Genomic DNA, 26622 nt, shown 5'->3' with positions numbered 1-26622 from the left:
CCATTGCTAGTGCCTAAATTTCAATGTGCTCAATTCTGTACGTCAATGTGTATGGTTCTTCTAGTTAGGGAGCGGTGAATTCCTCCGATTCTCAGCATACATCAACATTTACCACAATAAGAATGATAAGAAAAGCAGTGGCAGTTGCTATCATAGTCATTGCAAAGGGAAATATTTGATGACCCAGGGAGAAACCTGGCACAGCAAATCCACGAATCAAAATCATTAATCCAGTAAAAAAAAAAAAAAAGTATCATTTTCAGAATCTATATGAACACTTTCCTTGGATCATTCTCTGTAACCAGGTCTGTTGACTATAAACTTGAGATGTCAAGTTCATGATGAGTCTTTTCTTGTATTAACTCAGCTCTTTCAAAATGAGATCTCATCACACTCTTTATTTGCTCATCTTCTGTCTCCCCAACCAGAATACAAGCTCTTTGTCTTATTTATAGCTGCATCATTGGTACCGTGTTCAGTGCCTCTGTTATTATTTGTTGAATGAATATGTAAATGAAAAAAATATCGTTGCATCTGTCCTCCAAAATATTGAGGTAGGTGCTGCTAAACTCTTAGTGTGATACATATGATTGCTTTAAGGGAAAAATAATGGAAAATGAAAGATTAGAAGACTCAGCATATGGCGTGGTGGCCAACTGACCTTCTTTGATGGCTGTGACAAGGCAGATGGTTTACAAATGCCATAGGGATGTGGCTCAGACATGGCCTCTTCAGGCAGTGGCTGGACTCCATGCTTCCCGGGCATTGTTAAGTCTAAAATGGAAGGCTCAGCTAATTTCCTACATATACAGGGCCCAACTAAGATGCTACAGCAGCCAAAATGGGCCTTCTGGATGAATGGCTATCACCTAAGGTTCTCAGTCACAGGCTTCATCTAATTATTGTCTGACTCTTCTTCAACTCCACGGAGCTCCTTTGCTCAGTGACAGAGCAGGCAAAGAGCCACCTTGGAGAAAACAACTGGTGAGAAGATCTTGAACAGCATGATTCTGTAAAAGGCCAATTAAGCTCAGGATAAGGGTCACGCTGGCTTGTGTCTCTTTTTGTATTCTTTGGACCATGCAGCGCGCAGAGCACATTCTGTTCCCAGACTGCTGGAAGTCAAGTAACGACTGGTGAGCTCGTCTCAGCTTATCCTCATCATCCCCGAGTGCCGCGAGGGAAAATCGGCTTGCTCTCATCATTACGAATCACTGTAGAACTAAATAATTGCTCGTCCAATTCTGCAGTGTTTTTGTCTGATATTCAATATGCCCCCAAGGAGGCTGGTTGATAAGCATTGTAGATTACCAGAAATGCTGCAGGAGATTTCAAACTGGGAAAGCCAGCCAGAGTCCAGGAGGGGAGAAGGAGGATGGAGAGAAGGTGCAGCCAACTTGAACGGAGATGAGCTGAGTCTTGGGGGAGGCTACGTTCTGTAAAACCAACATGGTTGTTTGGGCACTTTACCTCTTAGAGATAATTGGGTGCTTAGAAATGAAACTGTCCCCTTGCCTTTAGCATATGGAGGGCTGCCTTATTTAGCTTTTAACCTTAGGTTCAGGTGGTTGGTATACCTTCCATCTGAATCTAAAGGAGTGGATGGGGGAACATCTAGATAAGCTTTAATAGCCAGGAAGAAGTGCTTTCATTGGCCCCATTTACCACATAATATTTCCTGGAAATGTCGGTCTAGTTAAACCAATTCCTTGACCATGACTTACCCTGATTCCCTGGAATCCACATTCTGTCAACCAGCTAGGGTATCAATCACAAATTTTGGTAGGCTATATGGGTAACTACCCCAGACAATGATTATTTCCTAAGGGTCTGTGTGATCATTGTAACTGTCTGTTGCGATGAACATAAATGAACTTAAAAAGTCTTAGAAAGTCTTAAGAGTCAGAGTTGAAAGGAAAGACTTCTTGAAATTTATGATTTCTGCATACAAATACTGGAAAGGGCTTGGGGGGAAACAACTGGTATCTCCTTTAAAAGCAAGATAGACACTGCTACATGTGTTTTCAACACCTTTTCATTCTCTGGAGGACATAAGCCTCTTTGAGAATTTCTTGGGAGAAATGAAGTTCTTCCTAGAAAAGGTATGTCAGATTTTTTGGATGGGGGCTATTAAGAAACTTTAAGTACTGTGTCTCCCACAGTTAAGGAAGAACACTGTGATCAGGAAAGTGAAGATGTTCAGGGATGAGTTGGGGAAGAACATGCAATCGAAGAACTCAGTATGTACTCTGGATACAATGTTATGGCCTCACTCTTGGGACACAACAGCCATCCAGCGAAAACATGTTGGATGAATCAAGAAAGTCCAGTTGCTGGGTAATTCCTAGCTAGAGCCACCCTCTGTGTCATGTTTAGACTAGAGGCCTGGTGCACAAATTCGTGCACCAGTGGGGTCCCTTTGCCTGGCCTGCGGAATCAGGCCAAACCAGCTCTTCAATATCCCCTGAGGGGTCCTGGACTGCAGATTGCGAGAGGGTGCAGGCCAGGCTGAGGGACCCCATCAGTGCACAATCTGGGCCGGGGAGGGACGCGAGAGGTTGGCCAGCCGGGAAGAGACCATAGGAGGGCTCCAGGGTATGTCTGGCCGGTCTCACTCAGTCCCAATCAACCGGACCCCAGCAGCTAGCTAACCTACCAGTCAAAGCGTCTGCCCCCTGGTAGATAGTGCATGTCATAGTAAGCAGTTGAGCAGCCTCAGCATATCATTAGCATATTATACTTTGATTGGTTGAACAGCCGCCTGGACAACCGGACACTTAGCACATTAGCCTTTTATTGTATAGGATGAGGAAGTGTGTCAGAGGGAGGAGTATGACACTGTGGCAAGGGAAGATGTGGTTGCTGGTGAGCATTGCTCTTTGGGACACATTTCAGCTCCAAGATGGAATTTTAGCCTGTGTCTCCATAATTTTGGTAGGGGATACTTGGGCTGGCATTGGTTTGTGTTGTGAGACCCTCATGGGAACACTTCTGTGGGGAACCGTAGTTCCCTGCCATAGTATTTGTCATTTGGAATTAAAGGGAACCTTTGCCCAGCCCTCATTGCTCTGTGGAAATCCTTTGGTAGCAGAAATCAGGATACTTGTCTGTAAATAGTCACAGGTGAGAAAATACACAGGGTTTAAATAGAAAGAGAAAGCCAGCCTCGGAGCATCTCCCACAAGCTTTTTAAACACTTACTGAGAAATAATGGCTTGCTTAATCCTATAATCTTCTCTATCATCATCTTTTCCCCAGTGCTCCAAGCTGCAGTGTTTTGCTTTTAATCAGCTAATATGCGATGCTAATTAGTACGTGAATTGTGTTGACTTCCCTGTTCATAATGATTAGTGTTTCATTCTTAGTACATCAAAACGGTACTCCCCTCCCTCCCATCCAAATATCTACTGTCAGATAGTAGCTACTTACTGGAGTTTGACAATAGAAAATACAATACAGAGAATTAGACATTTTGAGATAAGCAGCACATTCCCACACCAGATTGGGTGGAAAGAGAGGATGGAAAGGAGGTTCCAAAGAATGAACATGTGACTTTACTTGCAGTTCAACTTCTGTGGAACAGAGGATGCTTGTGTTTTTATTAATTTTACATCTGAGTAATGACAGAGTGCTTGGTTCTATGTGAAATCACAGGACCACGTGCTCTTCCACGTCTGCCATGATTTTCGTGAACTTTTAACTAATTACTCAACTGCTGCAGAGGCACCAGCACTCATTCTCAATGTGGAATTTGTCCAACTTGGCTGCAGTCGTGTTCTTCAGTTTTACTAACAAAAATGGGTCTCAATGAAGCCAAAGCTTCTAATTTCAGTAAATTGGCATGAAGTGGATGATGGGGAATAAATGTTCTTTGGATGACATATTGTTTAAATTCAAACCTAGAGATATTTGAAAACACTTTTGGAGAATTTACCAAATTGTTAACATGCTATGTGCGAGCTTTGAACACTAAGGATAATCATGAGATATTGATGTGTGTAGATGAGCTTGAAATCACAATTAGTATTGATAACAGAGGCATCAATACTGTGTTAAAATCACAAGTGAATACTGTTTCATTATTGCTATGGAAACTTGACCACCTCCTACAGGTTAACCCTTATCTTTCTTTAGTCCCAGGCCCTCCTTGTCACGATCTTCTTGATTTTGTCTTGGATTTACATGATGCCTTTAATGAAGGGCTAAAGCTAATAAAAAATAAATTTCTATCAACTAAGAATCAGAAACTTAGGGTAGAACGATGACGAGATGGAACATTTGTTTTTTAACAGGAGGAGAGTTTCAAGTTTGGATTCAAAATACTGATTGAGAAAAAAAAAGATCTTTGTTTTTTATTATGATTTGATTTGAACTTTCAAACCCCAAAATATTTTTATCCAGATACTTATCTTTATCCCATGCTTGTCCACTAACTTTTATTAGGAATTGGGAGAAATAGACTGTATATTTCATCACACAATGGCCATTCTCACCGAATATCTTTTTTTTAAATATATTTTTTATTGATTAAGATATTACATATGTGTCCTTGTCCCCACGTTACCCTCTACCCCCCCCCCCCCCCCGCTTATGCCCTCACCCCCCCCCCCCCCGTTGTCCGTGTCCATTGGTTAGGCCTATATGCCTGCATGTAAGTCCTTTGGTTGATCTTTCTCCCTTACCCCCACCCTCCCCTACCCTCCCTCCAAAGCCCGACAGTCCAATCAATGCCTCTCCGTCTCTGGATCAGTCCTTGTTCATCAGTTTATGTTGTTCATTATATTCCACAAATGAGTGAGATCATGTGGTATTTATCCGCTCTCCAGTTCCATCCATGCTGTGGCAAATGGTAAGAGTTCCTTTTTCTTCTTCCTCTTCTTAAAGAATACCTTTCAGCATTTCATATAATGCTGGTTTGGTGGTGATGAACTCCTTTAACTTTTTCTTATCCGTGAAGCTCTTTCTCTGACCTTCTATTCTGAATGATAGCTTTGCTGGATAAAGTAATCTTGGTTGCAGGTTCTTGCTATTCATCACTTTGAATATTTCTTGCCACTCTCTTCTGGCCTGCAAAGTTTCTGTTGAGAAATCAGCTGACAGTCGTATGGGTACTCCCTTGTAGGTAACTGTGTTTCTTTCTCTTGCTGCCTTTAAGATTCTCTCTTTGTCTTTTGCTCTTGGCATTTTAATTATGATGTGTCTTGGTGTGGTCCTCTTTGGATTCCTTTTGTTTGAGGTTCTCTGCGCTTCCTGGACTTGTAAGTCCATTTCTTTCACCAGGTAGGGGAAATTTTCTGTCATTATTTCTTCAAATAGGTTTTCAATATCTTGCCCTCTCTCTTCTTCTGGTACCCCTATAATTCTGATGTTGGTACGCTTAAAGTTGTCCCAGAGGCTCCTTACACTATCTTCATATTTTTGGAATCTCTTTTCTTTTTTCTTTTTCGGTTGGGTATTTTTTGTTTCTTTGTATTTCAAATCTTTGACTTGATTCTTGGGATCCTCTTGTCTGCTGTTGGATCTCTGTAAATTATTCTTTATTTCAGTCAGTGTATGCTTAATTTCCAGTTGGTCCTTTTTCATGTCCTCCAGGGTCTCACAATACTTATTGAGGGACTCACTAAATTTATCGGTGGTTTCCATAAAATTCTTGAAAAACCTTATAAACTTGGCCTTGAACTCTATATCCAGTCATTTGCTTTCCTCCATTTCTGCCATTTGTGACCTGTTTCTTTGTCTCCGCATTTTGCTGCTTCCCTGCGTTGATAGAGTGGCTTTGTGTGCTAGGTGTCCTGTAGGGCCCAGTGGCTCAGCCTCCCCAGTTACCTGAGGTAGCTATGCCTTGGTTGTTGTAGGATCACTGGGAGGAATTGACCTCCAGGCCAATTGGCAGTGAGAGAACTTCTGTGCTGGAGACACCCTTCTGGGGCAAGACTTGCTTCAGTGGGACTTTGGTGCTCACTGAGACTGCACCCTGAGTGTGTCCCTTATGGATCTGAGGAATTGTGATCTGGATGGTCCCCCTCTGACCACTGGCTACAGCGGCTCTTGGATCTAAGGAGGTGCTAATTTAGCCTCTGCCTGAGGTTACACAGCAGGAACTACGAAGAGAACTGCAGATTCCCCTTCCTTTTTTGGCCCTGATGAGGCTCAGCTGTGAAGCAATGCAAGCCGCTGTGGGGTCTTGGGCCTTCTCTTGGAAGTTCTGGGTCTGTCTGGCCAGGCTGCAGTTAGGTAATTACAGGTTACAAAGGGCCGGGGCATTCATATGCAAAAGGCTCTGCCACAGCCTGGGTGGGGCGGGGTTTCAAGGAATCAAAGGGCGGAGCAAGCAGCTATGGCGGAGCCTCAGCCCGGCCCTAAGGAGTCACGAGTCTCAGTGTCCCGGTAATGACTGCAAGCATCTCTGAGGGAAAGCCGCCCTCAAGTTCGCCCGCTGCCAAACAGTTCAGTTTCTCCCCGTATGAGTCCTGGGTCCCCAGAGACTTCCCGGAACCAGAGTTCAGAGCCGTCGGGAGCTTGTGACTCCCTCCGGATTCAAAAAGACAGCCGCGTCCTCAGGTGCCAGCCCTTTTCTGCGCGCGCGAGCCCCCTACCTCTGCACTTTACTTCCACAGCTCCTCTGGCTCTCAGTGTGCTTTTCTTTCCTTCTAGTTGTAGAATTTACACTCAGCCATCCTTCCTGTAGTTCTGGATGATGTCCGTTTTGTGTTTTTGACGTATTTTTCAATTGTTGTGGGAGGCAGCAATTTCCCGGTGTTTATCTATGCCGCCATCTTAGTTTCTCCTCACCGAATATCTTTACCTAGTCCAGAGGTTCACAAACTATGCCCATCCAGTCACATCCTGCTTGCTGACTGCTTTTGTACATAAAGTTTTATTAGAACACTGCCACATCCAGTTTTATGTATTGTCTATGGCTGCTCTCATACTACAATGGCAGAGGTGAGCAGCTGCAACTGAGATCCTATAACTCAGAAAGCCTGAAATATTTGCTCTCTGACCCTTTTCAGAACGAATTTGCTAGTCTTTGATCTAAACTTTTAAAAATCAGGAAACAAAAGATTTTTTATTAAGAAATATTTCCCACATTGGTTGAACTCCTCCAAATAACTTTAACATTTCCCATGAAAGTGCAAAAAAGTATGGTGAGATGGCGCACTGCTTTCTTTCTGTGTTTCAAGGGATGGTTACAATGACTAGAACAGACTGTAATTCAGGGCACCAGTGAATTAAAATCCATCATCTCCCATAGAACAACACTCTGCCATAAGCGAGGCCTCTCAAAGAGCTCATGAGATGGTCTGAGGAGAAAGCTGGTGGAAATGTTGAGTCTCCCTACATAATTTCTTCATAGGTTTAATTTCAGAAGACCACCAGATGATCTGAAACTCTCATGAGCTCTCAGATTCTACACAGGCCACCTCTAGAATCAACCTTGTTAAATTTACATGCCCGCCAAAACCGGTTTGGCTTAGTGGATAGAGCGTCGGCCTGCGGACTGAAAGGTCCCAGGTTCGATTCCGGTCAAGGGCATGTACCTGGGTTGCGGGCACATCCCCGGTGGGGGATGTGCAGGAGGAGGCTGGTCGATGTTTCTCTCTCATCGATGTTCCTGACTCTCTATCTCTCTCTCTTCCTCTCTGTAAAAAAAAAAATCAATAAAATATATATATAAAAAAATTTACATGCCTTACAACAAGGTGGTATGTTAAAAGAATCTTCTTAGTAACATTACCCCAAAAGACCAGAGCTTCAAGAGTTTCCTAGAAAATTCTACATGCAGTATCCCCATCTTGAATATGAGTAATTCAGTATGCTCTATTAAAAGATTGGGCTAGTCCAGGTGTCCTCAAACTTTTTAAACAGGGGGCCATTTCACTGTCCCTCAGACCATTGGAGGGCTGGACTATAGTTTTAAAAAAGCTATGAACAAATTCCTATGCACACTGCACATATCTTATTTTGAAGTAAAAAAAACAAAACAGGAACAAATACAATATTTGTATTTGCATGTGGCCCACGGGCCGTAGTTTGAGGATCCCTGGGCTAGTCCATCTAGATACTTTAACTTTGTACAGTCATTAATAGCTTTTTATTTTTTACTCATTTATTTTTAATCCTCACCCAACAGTATATCTACTGAGAGAGAGAGAGAGAGAGAGGGAGAGAGAGAGAGAGAGAGAGAGAGAGAGAGAGAGAAACATTGATGTGAGAGAGAAACGATCAGTTGCCTCCTATACTCATCCTGTCTGGGGAAGTAACCCACAACCTAGGTATGTGCCCTGACCAGGAATTGAACCCACAATGTTTTGGTGTATGAGACGATGCTTTAACTTAGCCACCCAGTCAGGGTGGTCATGAATAGCTTTTAAAAAGCAACACTCAAAAAAAAAAAGCAACACTCATAAATTCACAGTGGAAAGAAAGTTCAGTGAACACAGTTTGGGGATACTCCCTCTTACCCCATTTCTTCTCTTACCAACAAAAGAAGAGAATTGGGGACAGAAATTATTGTTTCTTTGTAAGTTTTTCTTTTTTCAATAGAAAATGTCTCTAAACTCCTTTGATATTCTGCAGCTGATTTTATGGCCAAAGCCATACACTGAGATCCACTTAGACCAGCAGAGTGTCCTAATTATAGAAGCTACAATTTTGGAAATCTCTTGAAGTCTTCGTGCAGTTCTCTAAACATGACCTAAGGCCAATTATGAGTAGGTATAAGATATTTTTAAGAAAATGGTCAATATTTGTGGCCCAACTTCAACCCCAATTCTTTGAATTTAATAACTGTTTGCCATGCCAACCTTTCATTCAAGGTTGAAGGAGCTTACTAGTATTTGGAAGCTCGCTGAGTTGGTGTATGGGTAAAGTCAGGTCTTTACTAATGACCCCGTTCCTTGGTATGACTGTTCTCTGAAACTTCTGGTTGTATCTTGTCTCGAGTGGCCTCCTTTCTCTCACATAAGTCCACTATTCTTCCCAATTGCAAGATGTTTTAGCTTCCATATTTCAGGCTGAGTTAAGAAGTCTAAACATTCTCCTGGGCTAAGAAACAAGTGGTCAAGGTGGAGTTGGGTGAACAGGCCTTGGTGGTGGCTGGCAAGTCATCAATGATGAATTATAGCAGGACACAGGGGATCCAGGTTTTGGCTTTGACTTGGCATCTAGACAGCTCTTTCAAATTTAAAAAGCCAGGTTAAACACACACACACACACACACACACACACACACACACACACACACACACATTTTTAAAAAAGCCACATGTTCACTTTGGGCTTCATATGTAAAATGTGGCGATTGGACAAGAAGGTTGATACAGGTTCTCCACATCAGCAGTTCTTGGTGTTTGCTTTCCACTGGACACACTGGGGGAGATTTTAAAATCCCCATGCCCTGCCTACACCTGGACTAATGAAACCAGAATGTATGGTGGTAAAACCTAGGCACTAGTATTTCCAAATCTCTTCAGGTGATTCAAATTAGCAGCCAGTATTGAGAATCATTGCTTTGTAGACCTAAAAGTCTGAATTTTATGCACCTAATGTCTATCCTTAAAAAATGATAACTGAAGATGATGGAGGGTGATACCTTCAATGACTAAATATGGAAAAATAAAGAAGCACATAATTTAAAGCATAGATCCTAATCTTGGGCTTAAAATTTTTTTGCTGTAGAAACAAAAGTTTTAGAAATGAATTATGTTATATCCATGGTTGGTTTCTGGTCCTTTTTCTCATCCATCATTCTGGAAAGTCAGTTTTGGTCCAGACAAGACTCAACTGGACACACTGAATTCAAAAGCCATATTATCAGCTCTGGTTGAAGGTTTCTTCTCTCTTCCTACCCCTTCGCTTGCTAATGAGGTTCTGTTGCCTTAATGATAATCTCTTGATGTCCTCAATGTCCAGAACAATGTGACAGTCTTCTGAAATCTTTATACCCTAAGTATTTACAAACTGTCTTAATTATTTTAAGAAGTCCCAATACCCTACTTCTGTCATAGAAAATTGGAATTGGATGATCATTTCTCTCAGAGTCAGGGCTTTCTAGGAATAGTTGAATCAAAGAGGAAAATATTTGGTTAGATCATGTAACATCAAAATCAAAGGCTAATAATTTAAAAAATGTGTTAAATCTAGGGGAAATAATACTTATATCTCCAAGCAAGGAGGCAATGTTATTGTATATTCAGTGTTAAGGTATTTTCCATCTGAAATGCATAGCTGGATCTGGGTACATTTCTTCTTAATGTGCTTTGACCCTTGATATTGCTGCCCTCAAGTTGACCCCGCCAGAATGTAAGTTCAGTGTGATCAGAGAGCTTGTTCATCTTTGACTCACCAATGAATAACACAGCACCTGGCTCATTGTAGGTTCTCAATAAATATGTTGAAAATGAAGGATTGTCTGAGATATGTATCATAAAGTTAAGTTGGAAGCAGAGTCTCTCCAATACCACAAATTTTGATATATAAGCAATCATAGTACTCTACTGAGTCTTTTTAGACTTCACTATATTTATGTATTTTTAAAATTGACTAAAATCAACTAAATGAGCCCATAACCAGGCAATCTAGAAAAATGTACTCTAACTCTTCATTTGATAAAGACTCTAGGAAACCCCAAAGCCTGGCAAAGATGACACCCCACTTCCAACATAACTGAGAAAGCCATGCAAAGGCATAGGACTTCAAACCGTAGGAGCATTTGTCCTTGAAAATGGAATCATACCAGAACCCCCCCCCCACTGAACCCCCAAACCAGAGCAACACCACCACAGGTGTGTTTTGTTTGTTTGTTTGCAATGAGGGTCCCTGCATATGGCTGTGCAGGCTATGGACCTCACCCTGCTACTTTAAGTGTGCTCAATGGGTGAGAAGCACCAGCATCACCTGGGAGCTTGTTAGAAATGCTCACCCCAGACCTCCTGTGTCAGAATCCATGCGGTTTATATGTTCATTAAAGCGTGAGAGGCCACACAGTAGATCTAGAATCTCAAGCCTTTGGATTTTGCACTGATTATTCTGGCAGAACCGATGTTCGCAGCTACACCTAAGGAACGGCTCCCTCTGTGAACACTCACCACTTTGGTGGCAGCTCCTGGTTTGTTAGGTTGTTCTACTTGCCTATCTTGAAGGTATGAAATAAAATATCTGTAAGTTTTTTCAAATATATGATGTAGTTGTTTTGTAGTAGTAAGCTCTACAAATGAACTCGTCTACTGTACTATGGGAAGCAGACTCTACTAAAGCTATTTTTCATTTGTTAAATATCAGGTTAAAGCACATAGAAGTATGGCCAAACCAGTCCGCAAGCTCTTAGACACAAAATATGCCCTAGCATAGATCCTGGGGGCCACAAAGACCCTACAGAAAAGTACAACAAACATAGAAACTCCTGTCAATCTCTATCTTTTTGTCAACAGACTGTTCTAGGCATTATTAATTTAGGGAGAAGGCAAAAGTTGGATATGTCTTTTCAACTCTTTTTGAGTGAATCAAATATAAACTGATACTTTTCCTGAAAACATGTCAGAAAAAAGAATCTAAAAGAAAAATCTTACTCTCTGAACAGATTTGGACTTAAAGATACTCCTTTACTTCTTGCACATAGTAGATGAATATTGACACACACACGCACACACACACACACACACACACACACACACACACACTCCTACAAGATAACTGAAGATGACCCCCATGGTGCTCCATTTTATTGTGGGCAAGAGCTTTGGGATTTAGAATTGGAGTTCATGTAAGTGTCCACTGAAGCTGGCTCTTGCCAAGTTCCTTAACATCATCACCAAGTCTTGGTCACACTAGCTCTGTGGTTAAGGAACGCGCTGGCAGAAACTATCTATCTCTAGAAAAATTCTAACCCATTGAATGATCCTTCTTGGGGGTGGGAGGATGGGGATGATAGAGGTTTCCATACAGAGGTTGACTTAAGAGGTTGACTTACACAGCATCCAGCTTTGACCCATTGAAAGCATGTCCTTGGATTGAAGTAAAGCCATTGTTGTATAGTTTCCTGCAATCAACAGAGCAAGGAGAAATCAGTGACCCATAGGAGGTAATGCTGGCCCTTTTCTGAGGTTGGACTTCAATACTTCATTCAGTATCAGAAATGTGCATGAAGGTTCTTGGGTCCTATATCTGAGCCCAGAAGGAAACTCTACAGTATGTCTTGTTGGGGACATAGAATAATATTTCTCATTTTGAATTCCCATTCTCTGGACATTGCTTTTAGTAACTTGACACTGTTTCTCAGAAGCAGGTTCACTTTGAGGAACAAACATGTGCTATCATTTAAGACATTTAAAAAAATGTTGTACATATATTTAAAAAAAACAAGGGTTTCAGTTAATAGCTAACCCAAAGTCAATAATGGAGGAATGGGCTGGCCCGTATGGCTCAGTGGTTGAGCATTGACCTATGAACCAAGAGGTCACTGGTTTAATTTCTGGTCAGGGCACATGCCCGGGTTGTGGGCTCAATACCCAGTAGGGGGCATGCAGGAGCCAGCCGGTCGATGTTTCTCATCAATGTTTCTATCTCTCTATCCTTCACCCTTCCTCTCTCTCTAAAAATCAATTTAAAAAATTTAAAAAATGGATGAATGACTGCAGTTTTTTAAAAATCAATACTTTTAAAGACATTGTTCATTTAAATGCATAAGGTTTATTTTTCTGTTTAAAATGCTATTTCACATTTGTATTTTATCTATATTTTTATTCTCTGGGCTTATCATAGGTTAAATGCTTACTTGCTGTGAGCCGAACTAAATTGAACTTCAAAGACAAATTTAAGGAAGTAGATAGGCCATGCCCTTTTGTGGAAATTTTCATCTTTTAATTTGTTGCTATGTTTCTTCAACCAATTGATGTATATAATGATTCCAGGGGCTGGACTGAACCGCTGTTTCCTAGTTAAGTTAATGAGACATGGAGGTGACTTGCTGAAACCACATTGCTGCAGAGCTGTTGGGACTCAGGATTCTTAACCTCAAAAGCGATTCTTCCCACCGACCCAAAACACAACCCTTTGTGCAGGAGGAGCCCCAGCTGCAGGAACTCTGGTCTACAATGGGATGCATGGGCATTATTGGGGCTATTGACTTGAGAAAGAGAAGGCAGCCATGACCACAGTAAGGCACAGCTAGTGGCAGTTGTGGGGGAACTTTGAACACTACTGTCGTCCACTATCTCTCCACTGTGGTAACACATTAAAAAGCATAAATAGAGACTCCAAATTTGGAATTGTACCTGGCTCTGACCCTTCATAGGACGTGATCCTGAGAATTTCAAAACCTCTATTATCCTCACATTCCTTATCTATAAAAATATAATAATACCCAATCAAAAGGTTACTGGACTGACGAAATAACTATATATTTAATCCAGTGAGAAACACTTAGGAGATGGCCATGTTAAAAGGAATACCCTGAAGAGCTGGATTTATCCCATGTGTAGAACTAAGAGGTAATCTTTGCTTGTTTTAGATAATTACACAATGAGTTTAATTACACAACTAAGGTGTCCTAGGTGAAGACTGCCATTCACAGGGACACTGGGCAGAGGTTGAGAAAGCACTGATAGTTAATTTTTTGTGTGAACTAGAGTTCTTTAATGAAGATGTGAGAATTATACACTTGAAGGTACTTGAATACAAAATATTATAAGGCCTCCAGGCCAAATCTGGCCCACTGCCTATTCTTTAAATAAAACTTTATTGGAACATAGCCATGCTCGTTAGTGTGTATAGTGGGCCCTAAAATGGCAGAAGTTAGTAGTTGCTACTAAGGCCATGTGATCTGTAAAACCTAAATGGCCCTTTATAGATAAAGTATGAAGGCTATTTCTATAAGGGAATGCTGTTGTCTTGTCACCTAGACCATTTTGTCATCTATAGAGTCCTATACCACAGGGCCATACTCGTATTTAATTATGTGAAACCCTTGGTAGACCATAGAGCACTTACTATAAGGTAGTATGGTTCTTAGATGGGCTGTGAAACTTTGATGATTTTCATATTAAAATTCAGTTGTTGGCATTTGTAGAATGGAGAAGGTATAACACTACTCACAGCGTCAAGGTTTCATTGCACAGTCCCTGGAAAGCATTGGCAGGGATGGAAGTCATGTATGGGTTGTCTGTAATTTCCCTGCAAGAGAGGGACAAAAACACTTGGTGAAAACAATGCTTTTATTTTTTATTTTTTTGGAGTTGGGCTCTTGCTGCACATCTGCATTTAAATAAATATCCTGACACAGTTTAGTTTAATCTTGTTTCTTTTTAAGTTTCATTGACTTAGCTGCTTGCTGGTGGCTCTTAGGTCAAGCGAGGTGATGAGAGCTATCCTAGATGGACATGCGCTTAGGGCCCCAAATGTATAGTCAGTGAGTGAGCTTTGGATTTGGCTGAGGCCCCTGATTTAATCCTTATCTGCCAGGGGAGCTAGTGGGTCTCAGAGACTTCTTGTGAGTCTATGACAAATACTTTGTCCATAGCAACTAGAGTGTTCTAAGTATATGGAGCACCTAAAAAGAGTTAGAGGAATGGAATCAATGGATTTCATTTCATGAATATTTCTAAAGTGTTCTCCACTTGGAAAACACTGCCAGGCAGTTGCCCCAGGAGAGCATTTCTATGCCAACCTTATGGCTGGAAGACTGCCTGTATTTTGAACTGAGCTCTTCTGCTGCAAAGGAGCACTGTCAATTTTTTTTCTAGCAAAATCCCAACAGTTTGGATCCATTCACTCCATGTTTTGCTGTGGTGCAAACTCAACCTGTAACTCTCTCTTGCATATGTCCTTTCACTTCTGTACAACTTGACTGTGCGTAACAGGTTTTAGTCAAGAGCACGTGGCCAGCAAGAAGTCGTAGAAAGCAGTTTGAGCATCTATAGTGACTACCCCTTGGGGCTCTGCTCAGACAAAATCACTTAGGTTTTCTCTTCCTCAGTTTCCTCATTTGTAGAGTGGAAGCATTATAACGTCCTCTTATGACTTAATGAAATGGTTGAGAGGAACAACCTTGATAATTAATTAGGAAGTGTTTAAAAGTATTAAAAAACTAGATGAAAAATGAAGTGTCATCATCATCACCAAAATTTTCTCCTATTTAATCATTGCTACCAGCAAACAAATATGCCATAATTTCTCCCATCAAAAGAGAACCACAACATACCTTTTCTCCCAATATCCACCAACTACTGAAACATTTTATGCTCTATTTTAACAGTAAAACTTCTCAAAAGAGTTTGTTATAATCACTCTAATTCTCCCTCTCACCCACTCTAACCACTTCTCCAGTATTGGAGCTGTCCAGGTCAAGATCACCAATGCCCCACATTATTAAACCCAATGGCCAGTCCTCAGTCCTTGCCACCTGTCATCTATCAGTACACCTGTCACAGCTGATCACTGCCCCTTTCTTGAAACAACTGCTCTACTTGGCTTCGACCAACACTAATGGTTGCCTCTATTCCTTTTTAGTGACAAATAAAATATTGCCCAACATTGCACGTGTGCATACTTACAGTATAAAGAATACATCCATGGAATAAACTTTGGTCAGGTCAGGGAATATTTTAAGTCCAGTGTTGAAAATGCCACTAAAGTAATGAAAAAGAAGAAAAAACACAGAAATTAACAAAGGAAATTAACAGGTAGGAAGTAGAGTAATGTAAAAGCTTAAAACATGGGTTCTGAAGTCAGGTGGGAGTCACATCCTAACTCCTCCACTAAATAGCTGAGTGGCCATGGGCAAGTTCTCATCCTTGGAGATGATGTTCCCTCCAGTGCAATAACCTAGTCTTGTTCACCAGTGTCAAAACATGTTTTCATTTTTAGAAAAAACTTGGGATTGTTTGAAACCAAGTAAGATTCCTAGGAAAAGGAATTCAGGTCTCTCTCTCTCTCTCTCTCTCTCTCTCTGTCCCCCTTATTTTAATTGGAGCACATTGTGGGTGTGCTTGTGTGTGTCTGGGGGATAAAATAAAGGGAAGATGGGAAAGGAAGACAATACAATTGCTCAACTCGAAGCCAAGCTTTCTCTTTCCAACTCTACATTATATTGTGTTCATTATTTTGCCAAGAATGCTTTTCCCAAGGCAGTCACTGGGGGCACCATGGCAGCAGTACCATTTAACAGGTGCGTCCAGCCAAGGAAGGAAAGCAATCAAACATATCGTCACTTCCCATAGTTTGTATCATCAGGGCAAAATGCCAAAATGAAAAGATGTGCATGAACAGCATGAATACAGAAACTCTCAGACTCTGATGCCTCCCAGATTGGTTTAACATCTGTTGCAGCTACTAGAATGTAGGTAGTAGAAACAGATGGGTGAGATCTAGCCACTATCAGTGAAGCTTTAAAGAAAGTCTTCCAGTAGAGAACACTCCAGTTCCACTGGTGGGTCTTCTCAGGCAAATTCTAACCTGACTTCCACTAGAGCAGTGGTTCTCAACCTGTGGGTCGTGACCCCTTTGGGGGTTGAACGACCCTTTCACAGCGGTTGCCTAAGACCATCGAGAAAACACATATATAATTACATATTGTTTTTGTGATTAATCACTATGCTTTAATTATGTTCAATTTATAACAATGAAAATACATCCTGCATATCATATATTTACATTACGATTCATAACAGTAGCAAAATTACAGTTATGAAGTAGCAATGAAAATAATTTTATGGTTGGGGGTCACCACAACATGAGGAACTGTATTAAAGGGTCGTGGCATCAGGAAGGTTGAGAACCACTGCTCTAGAGGGAAGACATAGGATTTGAAGACGAAGCAGGAGGCAGAGGTCTCAAATGGGATTTTGAGCAAATGGGACTTTGCAAATAACAAAGGAGAGACATGAGGGTCCATGAGGTATAATCGAAGCACAGGAAACAAGCTAGCTCAGTTGCAATAGCAGTTCACATGGAAGAGCAGGGGGAAAAGGCCCCAGGGAAGGGCTGAAATGCCAGATTAGGGACTTGTATCAGGACTCCTCTATTCTTCAAAACCCTAGACAAGTCCATCTCCTTTTTGATGTCTTCTCTGATGGCCTGTACCCCCAAATAATGTATGTTCCTCTCATTTTTCACTTACCGTTATTCTCCTTATGGGAGGAACTTTTCAATGTCATATGTAGTATCTTCCCCAACTAGAATGTAAGCTTTTTGAAGGCAAGGACAGTGCTTTACTATCCTCTGTGTTCCCCACAGAGCCTTGCACATAGCAGGAGATCATCATATCGAAGAGTGATTGATTGAAACACTAAGTCCATATAGGAGTGACTGCCTTGTCCCATAAGTTTTTGTCACTCCCCAGATACCCCTTCAGCCACATAACCCATCAATGTCCTTTTCTATTCCTCCGGCATCTCCCACTCCCACCTCTTCAACACTGAACTATTCATAGTTCCCCCAAATAAGCCATGTGGTTCCATGGCTTTGAGTCTTTACCATGCTTTTCCATCCATCTGTATTTCTCTTCTACCTCAACCCCCTTCTTTTCCTGGATAACTTCAATTCATCCTTCAAGACTATATTCATAATATATATATGGCTATATACTTCTATTTAAAAATTCCTAGATGGAAATAAGCTATATTAATAGTGATTATTTCTGGGCATTGGAATTAAGGTTGATTCATTTTTTCCCCTCATATATATATTTTTTTACCTTCTTAGCTTTTACAACACATGTGAGTAGGAAAGAGGGAAGGTAGGAGGGGTTCTTCCAGCTGGTGCCTGAGGACCTGAGGCCATACGTAGACATCCAGTGAACACACTGTTGTTGAGTATGTACTAAGCTCAGCAGTCAAAAAGAACAGAGAACACAAACATGGTTCCTGCTCTCGTAGAGGTATGATGAAGGTGTCACCAAAGCAAGGCAGCAGGTGCTGTTCTACCCATTTTTATCCCTACAACCTCTAAGAGAATAGATTTTATCCTTTGTGGCTTTTATATTTTTGCTGTGTAGCAGCCACTCCACTATTGTTGCGATACCCATTTTCTAATAAAATTGACCAGGGGGCTCTCAGGGTTTCTTGTTTTGTTTTGTTCTGTTCTCCACTTAAAAGACTATATATACAGTGTGTTCCCCTATTTGTATACACACTTTAACAGCTGATAGCTCAACTTTGAAAATAAAATTTCTTTTATTTATTATTTTAAATCCCCACCCAAGGATATTTTCCCACTGATTTTTAGAGAGAGTGGAAGAGAGAGAGAAACATTGATGTCAGAGAAACACATTGATTGGTTGCTTCCTGCGTGCACCTCAACCAAGGCCTGGGCTGGGAAGGAGCCTGCAACCTGGGTATGTGCCCTTGACCAGAATCAAATCTGGGACCCTTCGGTCTGCAGAACAACACTCTATCCACTGCACCAAACCGGCTAGGGCAAAAATGAAATGTATTTTAATAAACACCGCCTTTCTAACTACTTAATTACATTTTGGGGGGACACCCTATACATGATGGCATTTTCTCCTTCATGTTTCTGGGAATAGGTATCTGGTCCCAGCAGTATGTGCTGACCTTTGAACTGGTTTTCTAAAATGTGGATTATTTCACCGATACCTTGCCGGATGGGAAAGGGTGGGAAGTAAATCATAGGATATGATTTGTCTCAGAAATTAAACCACTCAAACGGTCCCAGCCCACATCATCCTAGGGAGAATTCTGGTAGATAATAACATAATTATCTAGAAAATTTTTTTTTAAAAATGGGATTGGAATGGAGTTAATACTTACAGGAACTTCAGAAGAGGCAGCTCTTTTAGGGCACCAGGGTCTATGTACGTTAAGCTTCTTGTATTCCGAATCTCTCTATAAAAGTTATAAGGAGCACATTCATCATAATACATCCATTTCTGTTCTTACTAAAGATAAAACAACATAAGTCAGCTTTAACATGAGAGGAATACACATTGACATGGCAACCCACAGACGGTTCCTGCCGGGAGTCATGGCCAACAAAGGACTGCTGGCTCCTCACAGGGGCACAGCAGCTGTTCAGCCTTCTCACATCCTTGGCTTAGTTTCAGTTTCTTTGAATTTATGGGCAACTTTTCTCTTACTTGCAGTCTCAAAGCCTTTTCAAACTCTTAGATGTAAATAGGAAAGAAAAGCCTCTTCAGTGACTTGTGGAAGACAGAAATCTTTATTGTTTACTGTAGCAAGTGTCCTGGCCCTGGGTGGGAGGTTGAATGGATTAGATGAATGGCAGCAAGGTAATGAGGGTGGTGAGAGCTCTCTGTCAATCGCTGTTTCAATGGATGTCATGCCAACAATTCCCTTGGGTTTATTTTTCTATGTCAGTCATTGAAGACTCTTCAGCATATGTGGTATATATAGTATCACGTATTTCTGTAACTTACATGGTGTGATATCACGTATGTCTGTAACTTACGTGGTTGGCTTTATATGCATGCTCATCACAGTTAGCATTAGTGAAATTGGTGGTTGTTAGAAATGGCTATCATTGGTAAAATTAAATGTAGTCAACATACGATATTGATTAAGAGTTTCAAGGCACTCCCCATGCTTGTATGAAGAGGATGGAGGGTCCCGCACACAGCCTTTCCTCAGGCTTGATGACTAAGGGAACCTACATTTAGTTGTTGATGGTGACAATTCGAAGACTTAGAATCTGGCCTCTGGAATTTTGTTTTTAATGGTTTTAGTGAAGGGGAGTTTCTGTAAGATTCATGCATTGCAGGTATGTCATTAGATGATTTTTGGTAAATTTGTGGAATTGTGCAACCATCATCACAATCCAGTTTTAGGGCCTTTCTATCAATGACGAAAGTAACAATAGGCCCATTTGCAGTTAATTCCCACCCTCTCTGCCATGCTGAGGACCACTAATCGGCTTTCTATCTCTATACATGTCCCTTATCTGGGCATTTCATATCAAAGAGATGACAAATATGTAGTCTTCCATGTCTGGCTTCTTTCCTTTAGCGTAATGTCTGTGAGGTTCATCCATGTGTAGCATGTGTCAGGAGTTGACTACTTTCTATTGCTGAATAGTCAGGTGGACCTGGGATCGAACCTTGGCTCTGCCACTGCTGGCTGCATAATCTGGGCAGGTTCCTTGACCTTTTTGAGCCACAGTTTCCTCATATGTAAATAGGGACAATAACAGCACCTGTTCCATAGGACTCTTGTTAGGACTAAATAATGCCCATAAGGAATTTGACATGTGACCTAGCACACAGTGAGGGCTCTATAAATGATTATTTTATTACTAGATGCCCAGTGCACTAATTTGTGCAACAGTGGGGTCCCTCGGCCTGGCTTGCAGGATCAGGCCAAAACCGGCTCTCTGACACTCCCCCCCCACACACACAGGGGTCCTGGATTGTGAGAGGGCACAGGCCAGGCTGAGGGACCCCACTGGTGCATGATTGGGGCTGGGAGGGACACGAGAGGTTGGCCAGCCAAGGAGGTACCATGGGAGGGCTTCAGGGTATGTCCGGCCCCTCTTGCTCAGTCCTGATCAGCTGGATGCCTGCAGCAAGCTAACCTACCAGTTGGAGCGTCTACTCCCTGGTGGTCAGTGCACATCATAGCGAGTGGTTGAATGGCCGTAGCATATCATTAGCATATTATGCTTTGATTGGTTGAATGGATGACCCGACACTTAGCATATTAGCCTTTTATTATATAGGATTGCTGTTCTCCTAAGTGGAATGAAAGCTAGAGCAGAGTCAAGAACTTGGATTGGAAGTGCTATAATGTTCGTACCAAATGTAAAAACAAAACAACAACAAAACACAAGGTTTGGTTTTTGACTAAAGTTCTTGACCTTGAAAAAGAGAGGATGGAATTAACTTGGAGGAGAGAAACCATCTACCCTCTCTCCACCTCAGTTTACTGTCTATATTAATATAACCTTCCTGGCCTATTGTCTTCATTACCATAACTTTTTCCCAGGCAAATAACTTTATTGTTCATTATGGGAACTTCTTGAAAGACCCATCAATGCTTCAACAGAAAGCATCAACAGTTTATATCGCCAAATCCTTAGAATCCCCACCTCAAAATCTTTGCCTTGTTTCCACGAATCCTAACCTATCACATCATGATCTTTATCCAGCCAAGACCCTGAATTGAAAGACCCACTTTAAATTTTTGTTCTGGGTTGAAACTACGAACCCTCTACCCCGGGAACTCCCTCTGTCCCGGGTAAACTGGGTTGCTGGCCACCTGACTGCACAACCTCATAGTCCTTGGAGAGACGGGCAGATTCTCTGAAGGCAGAGCTCTGTCTCTGCGTGGTGAACAATACACTGCCTGTCTGAGCTCCCCATTTGAGGAGGAGGGTTTGAACTCTTGTCCGAGACAATCAAATGTAAACTATTTGGTAGAGTGTGGAAACTGTGGTTTGTAGCCTGGAAAATTGTTCCATTAGAGACTATCCTTACATAAGCAGACTTCAGGGACTGACCCAAAGAGAATGTTACAAGGAAATGAAGTGCAGCCCAACTGAATTGGTGTTAGAGGTAAGGAATGCAAGGCAAAGGAGGTCCTGCTGCCGGTCACAGCTGGTTAAATGGGCTGCAACCGACATGGTGTTATGAGAGGAGAGAGAAGTGGGAGAGGCTGAAGGAGATGGGGAGATGCAAAGAGAAGCTGGATTTCTGGGGGGAAACATAAGATGAACAAGCGATAGCTCAAGAAAACACCAAGGAAAAGAAGCCGCTTTCTGAGGTGAGAAGATAGCTCAACCCTTGTGCACAAGTGAATTAAAAAAAAACAAACCTGTGCTGAGAGAAAGATAAACTCTATATGATATCACTTATATGTGGGATCTAAAAAAGTTGAACCCAGAGAAATAGAGCTGGGGGTTGGTTACAAGAAGCTGGGGGTGGGGTGAGGATGAGGAGATATTGATCAAAGGGAACAAACTTCCAATTGCAAGATTAACAAATTCCAGGGCTCTAATGTACAGCACGATGACTGTAGCCAAAAATACTGTATTATGCACTTGGAAGTTGCTAAGAGAGATCTTAAATGTTCTCACACTCCCAAAAAAGGTAATTACTATGTGTAACAGGATGGAGGTGTTGGCTAATACTATGGTGGAAGTCATTTTGTAATATGTAAATGTATCAAATCAAAACCTCGTACATTAAACTTACACAGTGTTATATTGTTCATTATAACTTAATAAAGCTAGAAAGAATAAAATCTCTGCTGAAGCAAGCAAGTTTAGCCAAATGGAGACAATGTCAGAAGTGAAAGCAGCTGGTGAAACCTTTTCAAAGAAAGAAAGTGAGGAGTAGAGGAAAGTACCACAGAACCTCTGATAATAGGAGAAGGATGAAAGAGGGGTCCAAATTTGAATGAGTTCCAGGCATGTCAGGGAGGTTGAATTTGAATCACACAATTCAGAGTTAGTGATGGTGGCCCAAGCGTACAGGAGGTAGCTACACTGCCAGGAAGCTGGAGACATCTAGAGAAAGAAAACCTCTATGTAATTGGAGCACAGGGATTGGAATGGAGATGTCCTCTATCGTAGGTGTGAACACAGCTGAAGGTGGAGGGGCCTCTAGATCGGCAGCCTGGATCCCTGGGTGACTGCGTGAGGGAATGCTACCCTTCCCACCTTCTCATTCACCCAGGACTGTCCCATGAGCAAGAAATAAACTTCTGTTACCTTAGGGCTGGCCCACATTTGTATGTTTGTCTATTTCTTAATTAGCCTACCCAAGCCAATACAATAAGCATCAATACAGTTCTTAAAATATAGAGTATATTGTTGATAGTGGTCATCTCTGTAGGTAGGTTTGGAGGCTAAGAGTGTGTGATTTCTACTTTTTATTGTATCCTGTTTAAAAGAAGAAAAACATGTTATAAAAGGCATGCAAAAAGTCCTCAAGTTAAAAGAAAAAGCGAAGCAATAGGTCGTCAATGTCAAAATTTTTTTTAAAAATGCAGGGCTAGCCCTAACTGGTTTGGCTCAGTGGGTAGAGCGTCGGCCTGCGACTGAAGGGTCCCAGGTTCGATTCCGGTCAAGGGCATGTACCTTGGTTGCGGGCACATCCTCAGTAGGAGGTGTGCAGGAGGCAGCTGATCGATGTTTCTCTCTCATCGATGTTTCTAATTCTCTATTCCTCTCCCTTCCTCTCTGTAAAAAATCAATAAAATATATTTTTTATAAAAATGCAGGGCTAGGTAGTCTGTGCAAATCTTCAAGTATGCTTGTCTATGGAGAGGGGCGACTTAGCTGTGTCGGGAAATATTTGAGGATCATGATGCTTATTGATTAGAGAAGCCCAGCCTTGGAAGAGTCGAGGACAAAAAGGGACTGGTGGTACATCTATTGGGATGGCCTGGCAGTGAGGGATGGCAGAACCGACTTAAGTGAAGCAGGTAGTATCATCCTCGTTTTGCAGACAAAACAGTGGAGGCAAGTTTAAGAAGGTGATGTGCCTGGTCTCCTGTTGAACCGTTAGAGGCAACGCTGGACCTTGATCTAGGACTTCTAACTCCAAATTCAGCTTTTAAAAAATGTCTAAAGGAAATCATCTACCATTACTAAGAAGAAATTTAAATACACATCCTTGCTGAATTTCCCTTCATTAGATTTCAAATAAAATGGACATTTAGATAAAAAATATAATATTGATGCCCAGTGTTGCCGGGGTCCAACCCCAGCAGGTCCAGGGGTTCCCAAAGGCATAGACGGAGTCGGCAAAGAAGGAAGGACACAGAGACAGTGTTCAGTTGATCAGCAGCCTAGCCAGGATCTCCAGCCAGGATCTTCAGCCAAGTTCTGGTCTGGATCTCCAGAGAGGTTCTGCTTAGGATCTCCAGCCAGGTTCTGTGTCCATGTTCTTTTGCTAGGTTCTCCAGCCAGGTTCTGTAGCCATGTTCCCTCACTAGGTTCTCCAGCCAGGTTCTGTCCAGGTTCTCCAGCCAGGTTCAGTCACCAGGTTCTAGTCAGGTTCTCTTGCCATGTTCTATCCAGGTTCTGTAGCCAGGTTCTGTCTCTAGGTTCTTCCGCCAGGTTCTCTCCAACGAAGTTCTTCTGTCTCTAGGTTCTGTGTAGGTTCTGTCTTCTAAGTTCTGTCTTGTTACATCTGTATTTATACCAGTTGATTCCAATCCTATCAATCTCTATTCCAAAGGTTAGGGCGTTTCTTATCTCCATTCCAGGGAGTAAAGATTATGTAGCTTAAGCATGATTGTTCATAGTTAAAGTGATTAATTACCCGCCTGGCACTTAGTTAAGAGGTTTTATTCCCTCCCTAACTTCAGGGGAAAATCCCTACCTGGGGAAACAACCTTTCTCAGAGAGGTGACCTTGGTTAAAACACATAGTGCCACGAAGGTGAGCAAACATATCAAGAACAGTATGCCATATATGCCAGGTCCCTTGAAACAGCAAGGATGGACCAGCTCCCGGCACAGTGTGTGGTGTTTTCACAAGCCAGCAGATTAGTAATTTAGCACACATTAGGTTCATTTAATCATATGTCTAGATTCTGTTTTCTTTTTCTGAGAAACATTTGTCAAGTCTCAGCAAGAGCCAAGAACAGAAATTGGCTTAATCAAAACAACTGGCATTGTGGTGGGCACTCAGTAACCCAGCCTAAACCCAAAGAATATGGGAAATCAGCAATGTGAGAGGAGGGAGTTCTCAGTTTGGGGGGACAAGGGGCAAAAAGAGGGGAGATGGTGGCTTAAAACCCTTCTAATTAAGGAATTTTCCAATTACTGATTTCCTTCCACTGCCCTGTGTCCCCTTCCTACCTCTGTTATTTAACAGGCGTTTGATTGTGACACCGGACTGGGATCCTCAGGCTTAGAGATATGTGCCCACACCCTAGACACCCCCAGTCCATGAGTGAAGATGCCAAGCTGGGAAGCGAATCATGAAGCTGAGTTGGCATTTCACCTGCGGAGAAGATGGGCCAAGGGAGATGAGAAAGCGTCAGACTTGCTCGGGGCCAGCACTCTGAGTTAGAATCAAACACCTGAAGCAAAGAGAAGCTGCCTCTGTCAGCGTAGCTGGACTTTAAAGAAATACAGATGTAATAATGTGTAAGACGATATTGTTTAAAATGAGAAACTGAAGAACATTAGCCAGAAACCTCACTCTCAGCTTCTTTTTAACTCTTACTTTATTTTGATTCTCAATTTTTTGCTAGTCAGCTTTTAAGTGCCAATAGTTAAAAAAAAAAAGAAAAAAAAAGGAGGCAGGCCACTCTGACTTTTTCTAGGTCTGCTTGCTCTGTTGAACAGAGCAGGGAGAGAGTCATTAACATTAAAGGAATAATTATTGGACATCTATTGTGTGCAACTTTACCGCATTCTCTGGGAGATAAAGGGAAATAGACACTTTAATTTCTTTAAAAAGAAGATGTGTATATATTGGCAAAGCCATCATTGTGTTGCTTTAAATAATTTAAATGCCATACAGCACCAAAATGAAAACTGGGCTCAGCCAGTGTGGCTCAGCAGTTAAGCATTGACCCCAGAACCAAGAGGTCAACTGTTCCATTACCAGTCAGGGCACATGTCTGGGTTTGCAGGCTTGATTCCCCAGTAGGGGGTGTGCAGGAGGCAGCCAAATGATGATGTTCCTCTTTCTTCTATGTTTCTATCTCTTTATCTCTCTCCCGTCCTCTCTCTAAAAATCAATAAAAAGATATGTATATATATTAGAGGCCTGGTGCATGAATTCATGCACGGGTGGGGTCCCTCTGGGTGGCCTGTGGGGATCAGGCCAAAACCCGCAGTCCAATGCTGCCTGCAGCTCCCACATGCCGCTCCCACTCATCTCCACCGCACTGCACCTGCTGCAGGCTCTCACCCAATCAGTCCCGATCTGGGAGGCCACGCCCCCCACCCTGCATCTGGGTGCCCTCCTGAGGAGAGTGGCCTGAGGATCGGGCCAAAACCAGCTCTCTGACATCCCCGAAGGGGTCCCAGATTGCAAGAGGGTGTAGGCCAGGCTGAGGGACCCCACCAGTGCACAATCGGGGCTGGGGAGGAACCATGGGAGGACTCCAGGGCATGTCCAGCCCTGTCTCACCCAGTCCCGATTGGCTGGACCCCAGCAGCAAGCTAACCTACCAGTCAGAGTGTCTTCCCCCTGGTGGTCAGTGCACGTCATAGTGAGCGGTTGAGTGGCCTTAGCATATCATTAGCATATTACACTGTGATTGGTTGAACAGTTGACCAGTCACCAGATGACCGGACATTTAGCATATTAGGCTTTTATTATACAGGATATTTTTTAATAAAAATATATTTTAAAGCAGTGGTTCTCAACCTTCCTAATGCCGTGACCCTTTAATACAGTTCCTTATGTTGTGGTGATTCCCAACCATAAAATTATTTTTGTTACTACTTCATAACTGTAATTTTTCTACTGTTATGAATCATACTGTAAATATCTGATATGCAGGATGTATTTAGGCGACCCCTGTGAAAGGGCCGTTTGACCCCCAAAGGGGTCACAACTCACAGGTTGAGAACCACTGTTTTAAAGGAAAAAAATTGGAACTAAAATTAGGTGAATTAATTTTAAAGTAATATTTTATGATAAGTTTTTATCACATAATAAATCGCCCATGTATTTTAACATCAA

General features: G+C 42.0%; 1 protein-coding gene across 2 annotated transcripts in view; it reads right to left on the bottom strand.

Annotated features, from left to right (window-relative positions):
- Nucleotides 1-26622, bottom strand: part of TSHR (thyroid stimulating hormone receptor) — a 108146-nt gene that overhangs the window by 23548 nt on the left and 57976 nt on the right. For both annotated transcript variants that reach the window (XM_036325462.1, XM_036325471.1), the window contains exons 4-7: nt 18768-18842; nt 15552-15626; nt 14095-14172; nt 11972-12040 (exon numbers count right to left, since the gene is read on the bottom strand). In XM_036325462.1, coding sequence (XP_036181355.1) covers nt 11972-12040; nt 14095-14172; nt 15552-15626; nt 18768-18842 — 297 coding nt within the window. The remainder of the gene's footprint in view (nt 1-11971; nt 12041-14094; nt 14173-15551; nt 15627-18767; nt 18843-26622) is intronic.

This window comes from Myotis myotis, unplaced genomic scaffold, assembly GCF_014108235.1.
Source record: "Myotis myotis isolate mMyoMyo1 unplaced genomic scaffold, mMyoMyo1.p scaffold_m19_p_1, whole genome shotgun sequence".
NCBI lineage: Eukaryota > Metazoa > Chordata > Mammalia > Chiroptera > Vespertilionidae > Myotis > Myotis myotis.
This window is presented reverse-complemented; position numbering and strand designations above follow the sequence as displayed.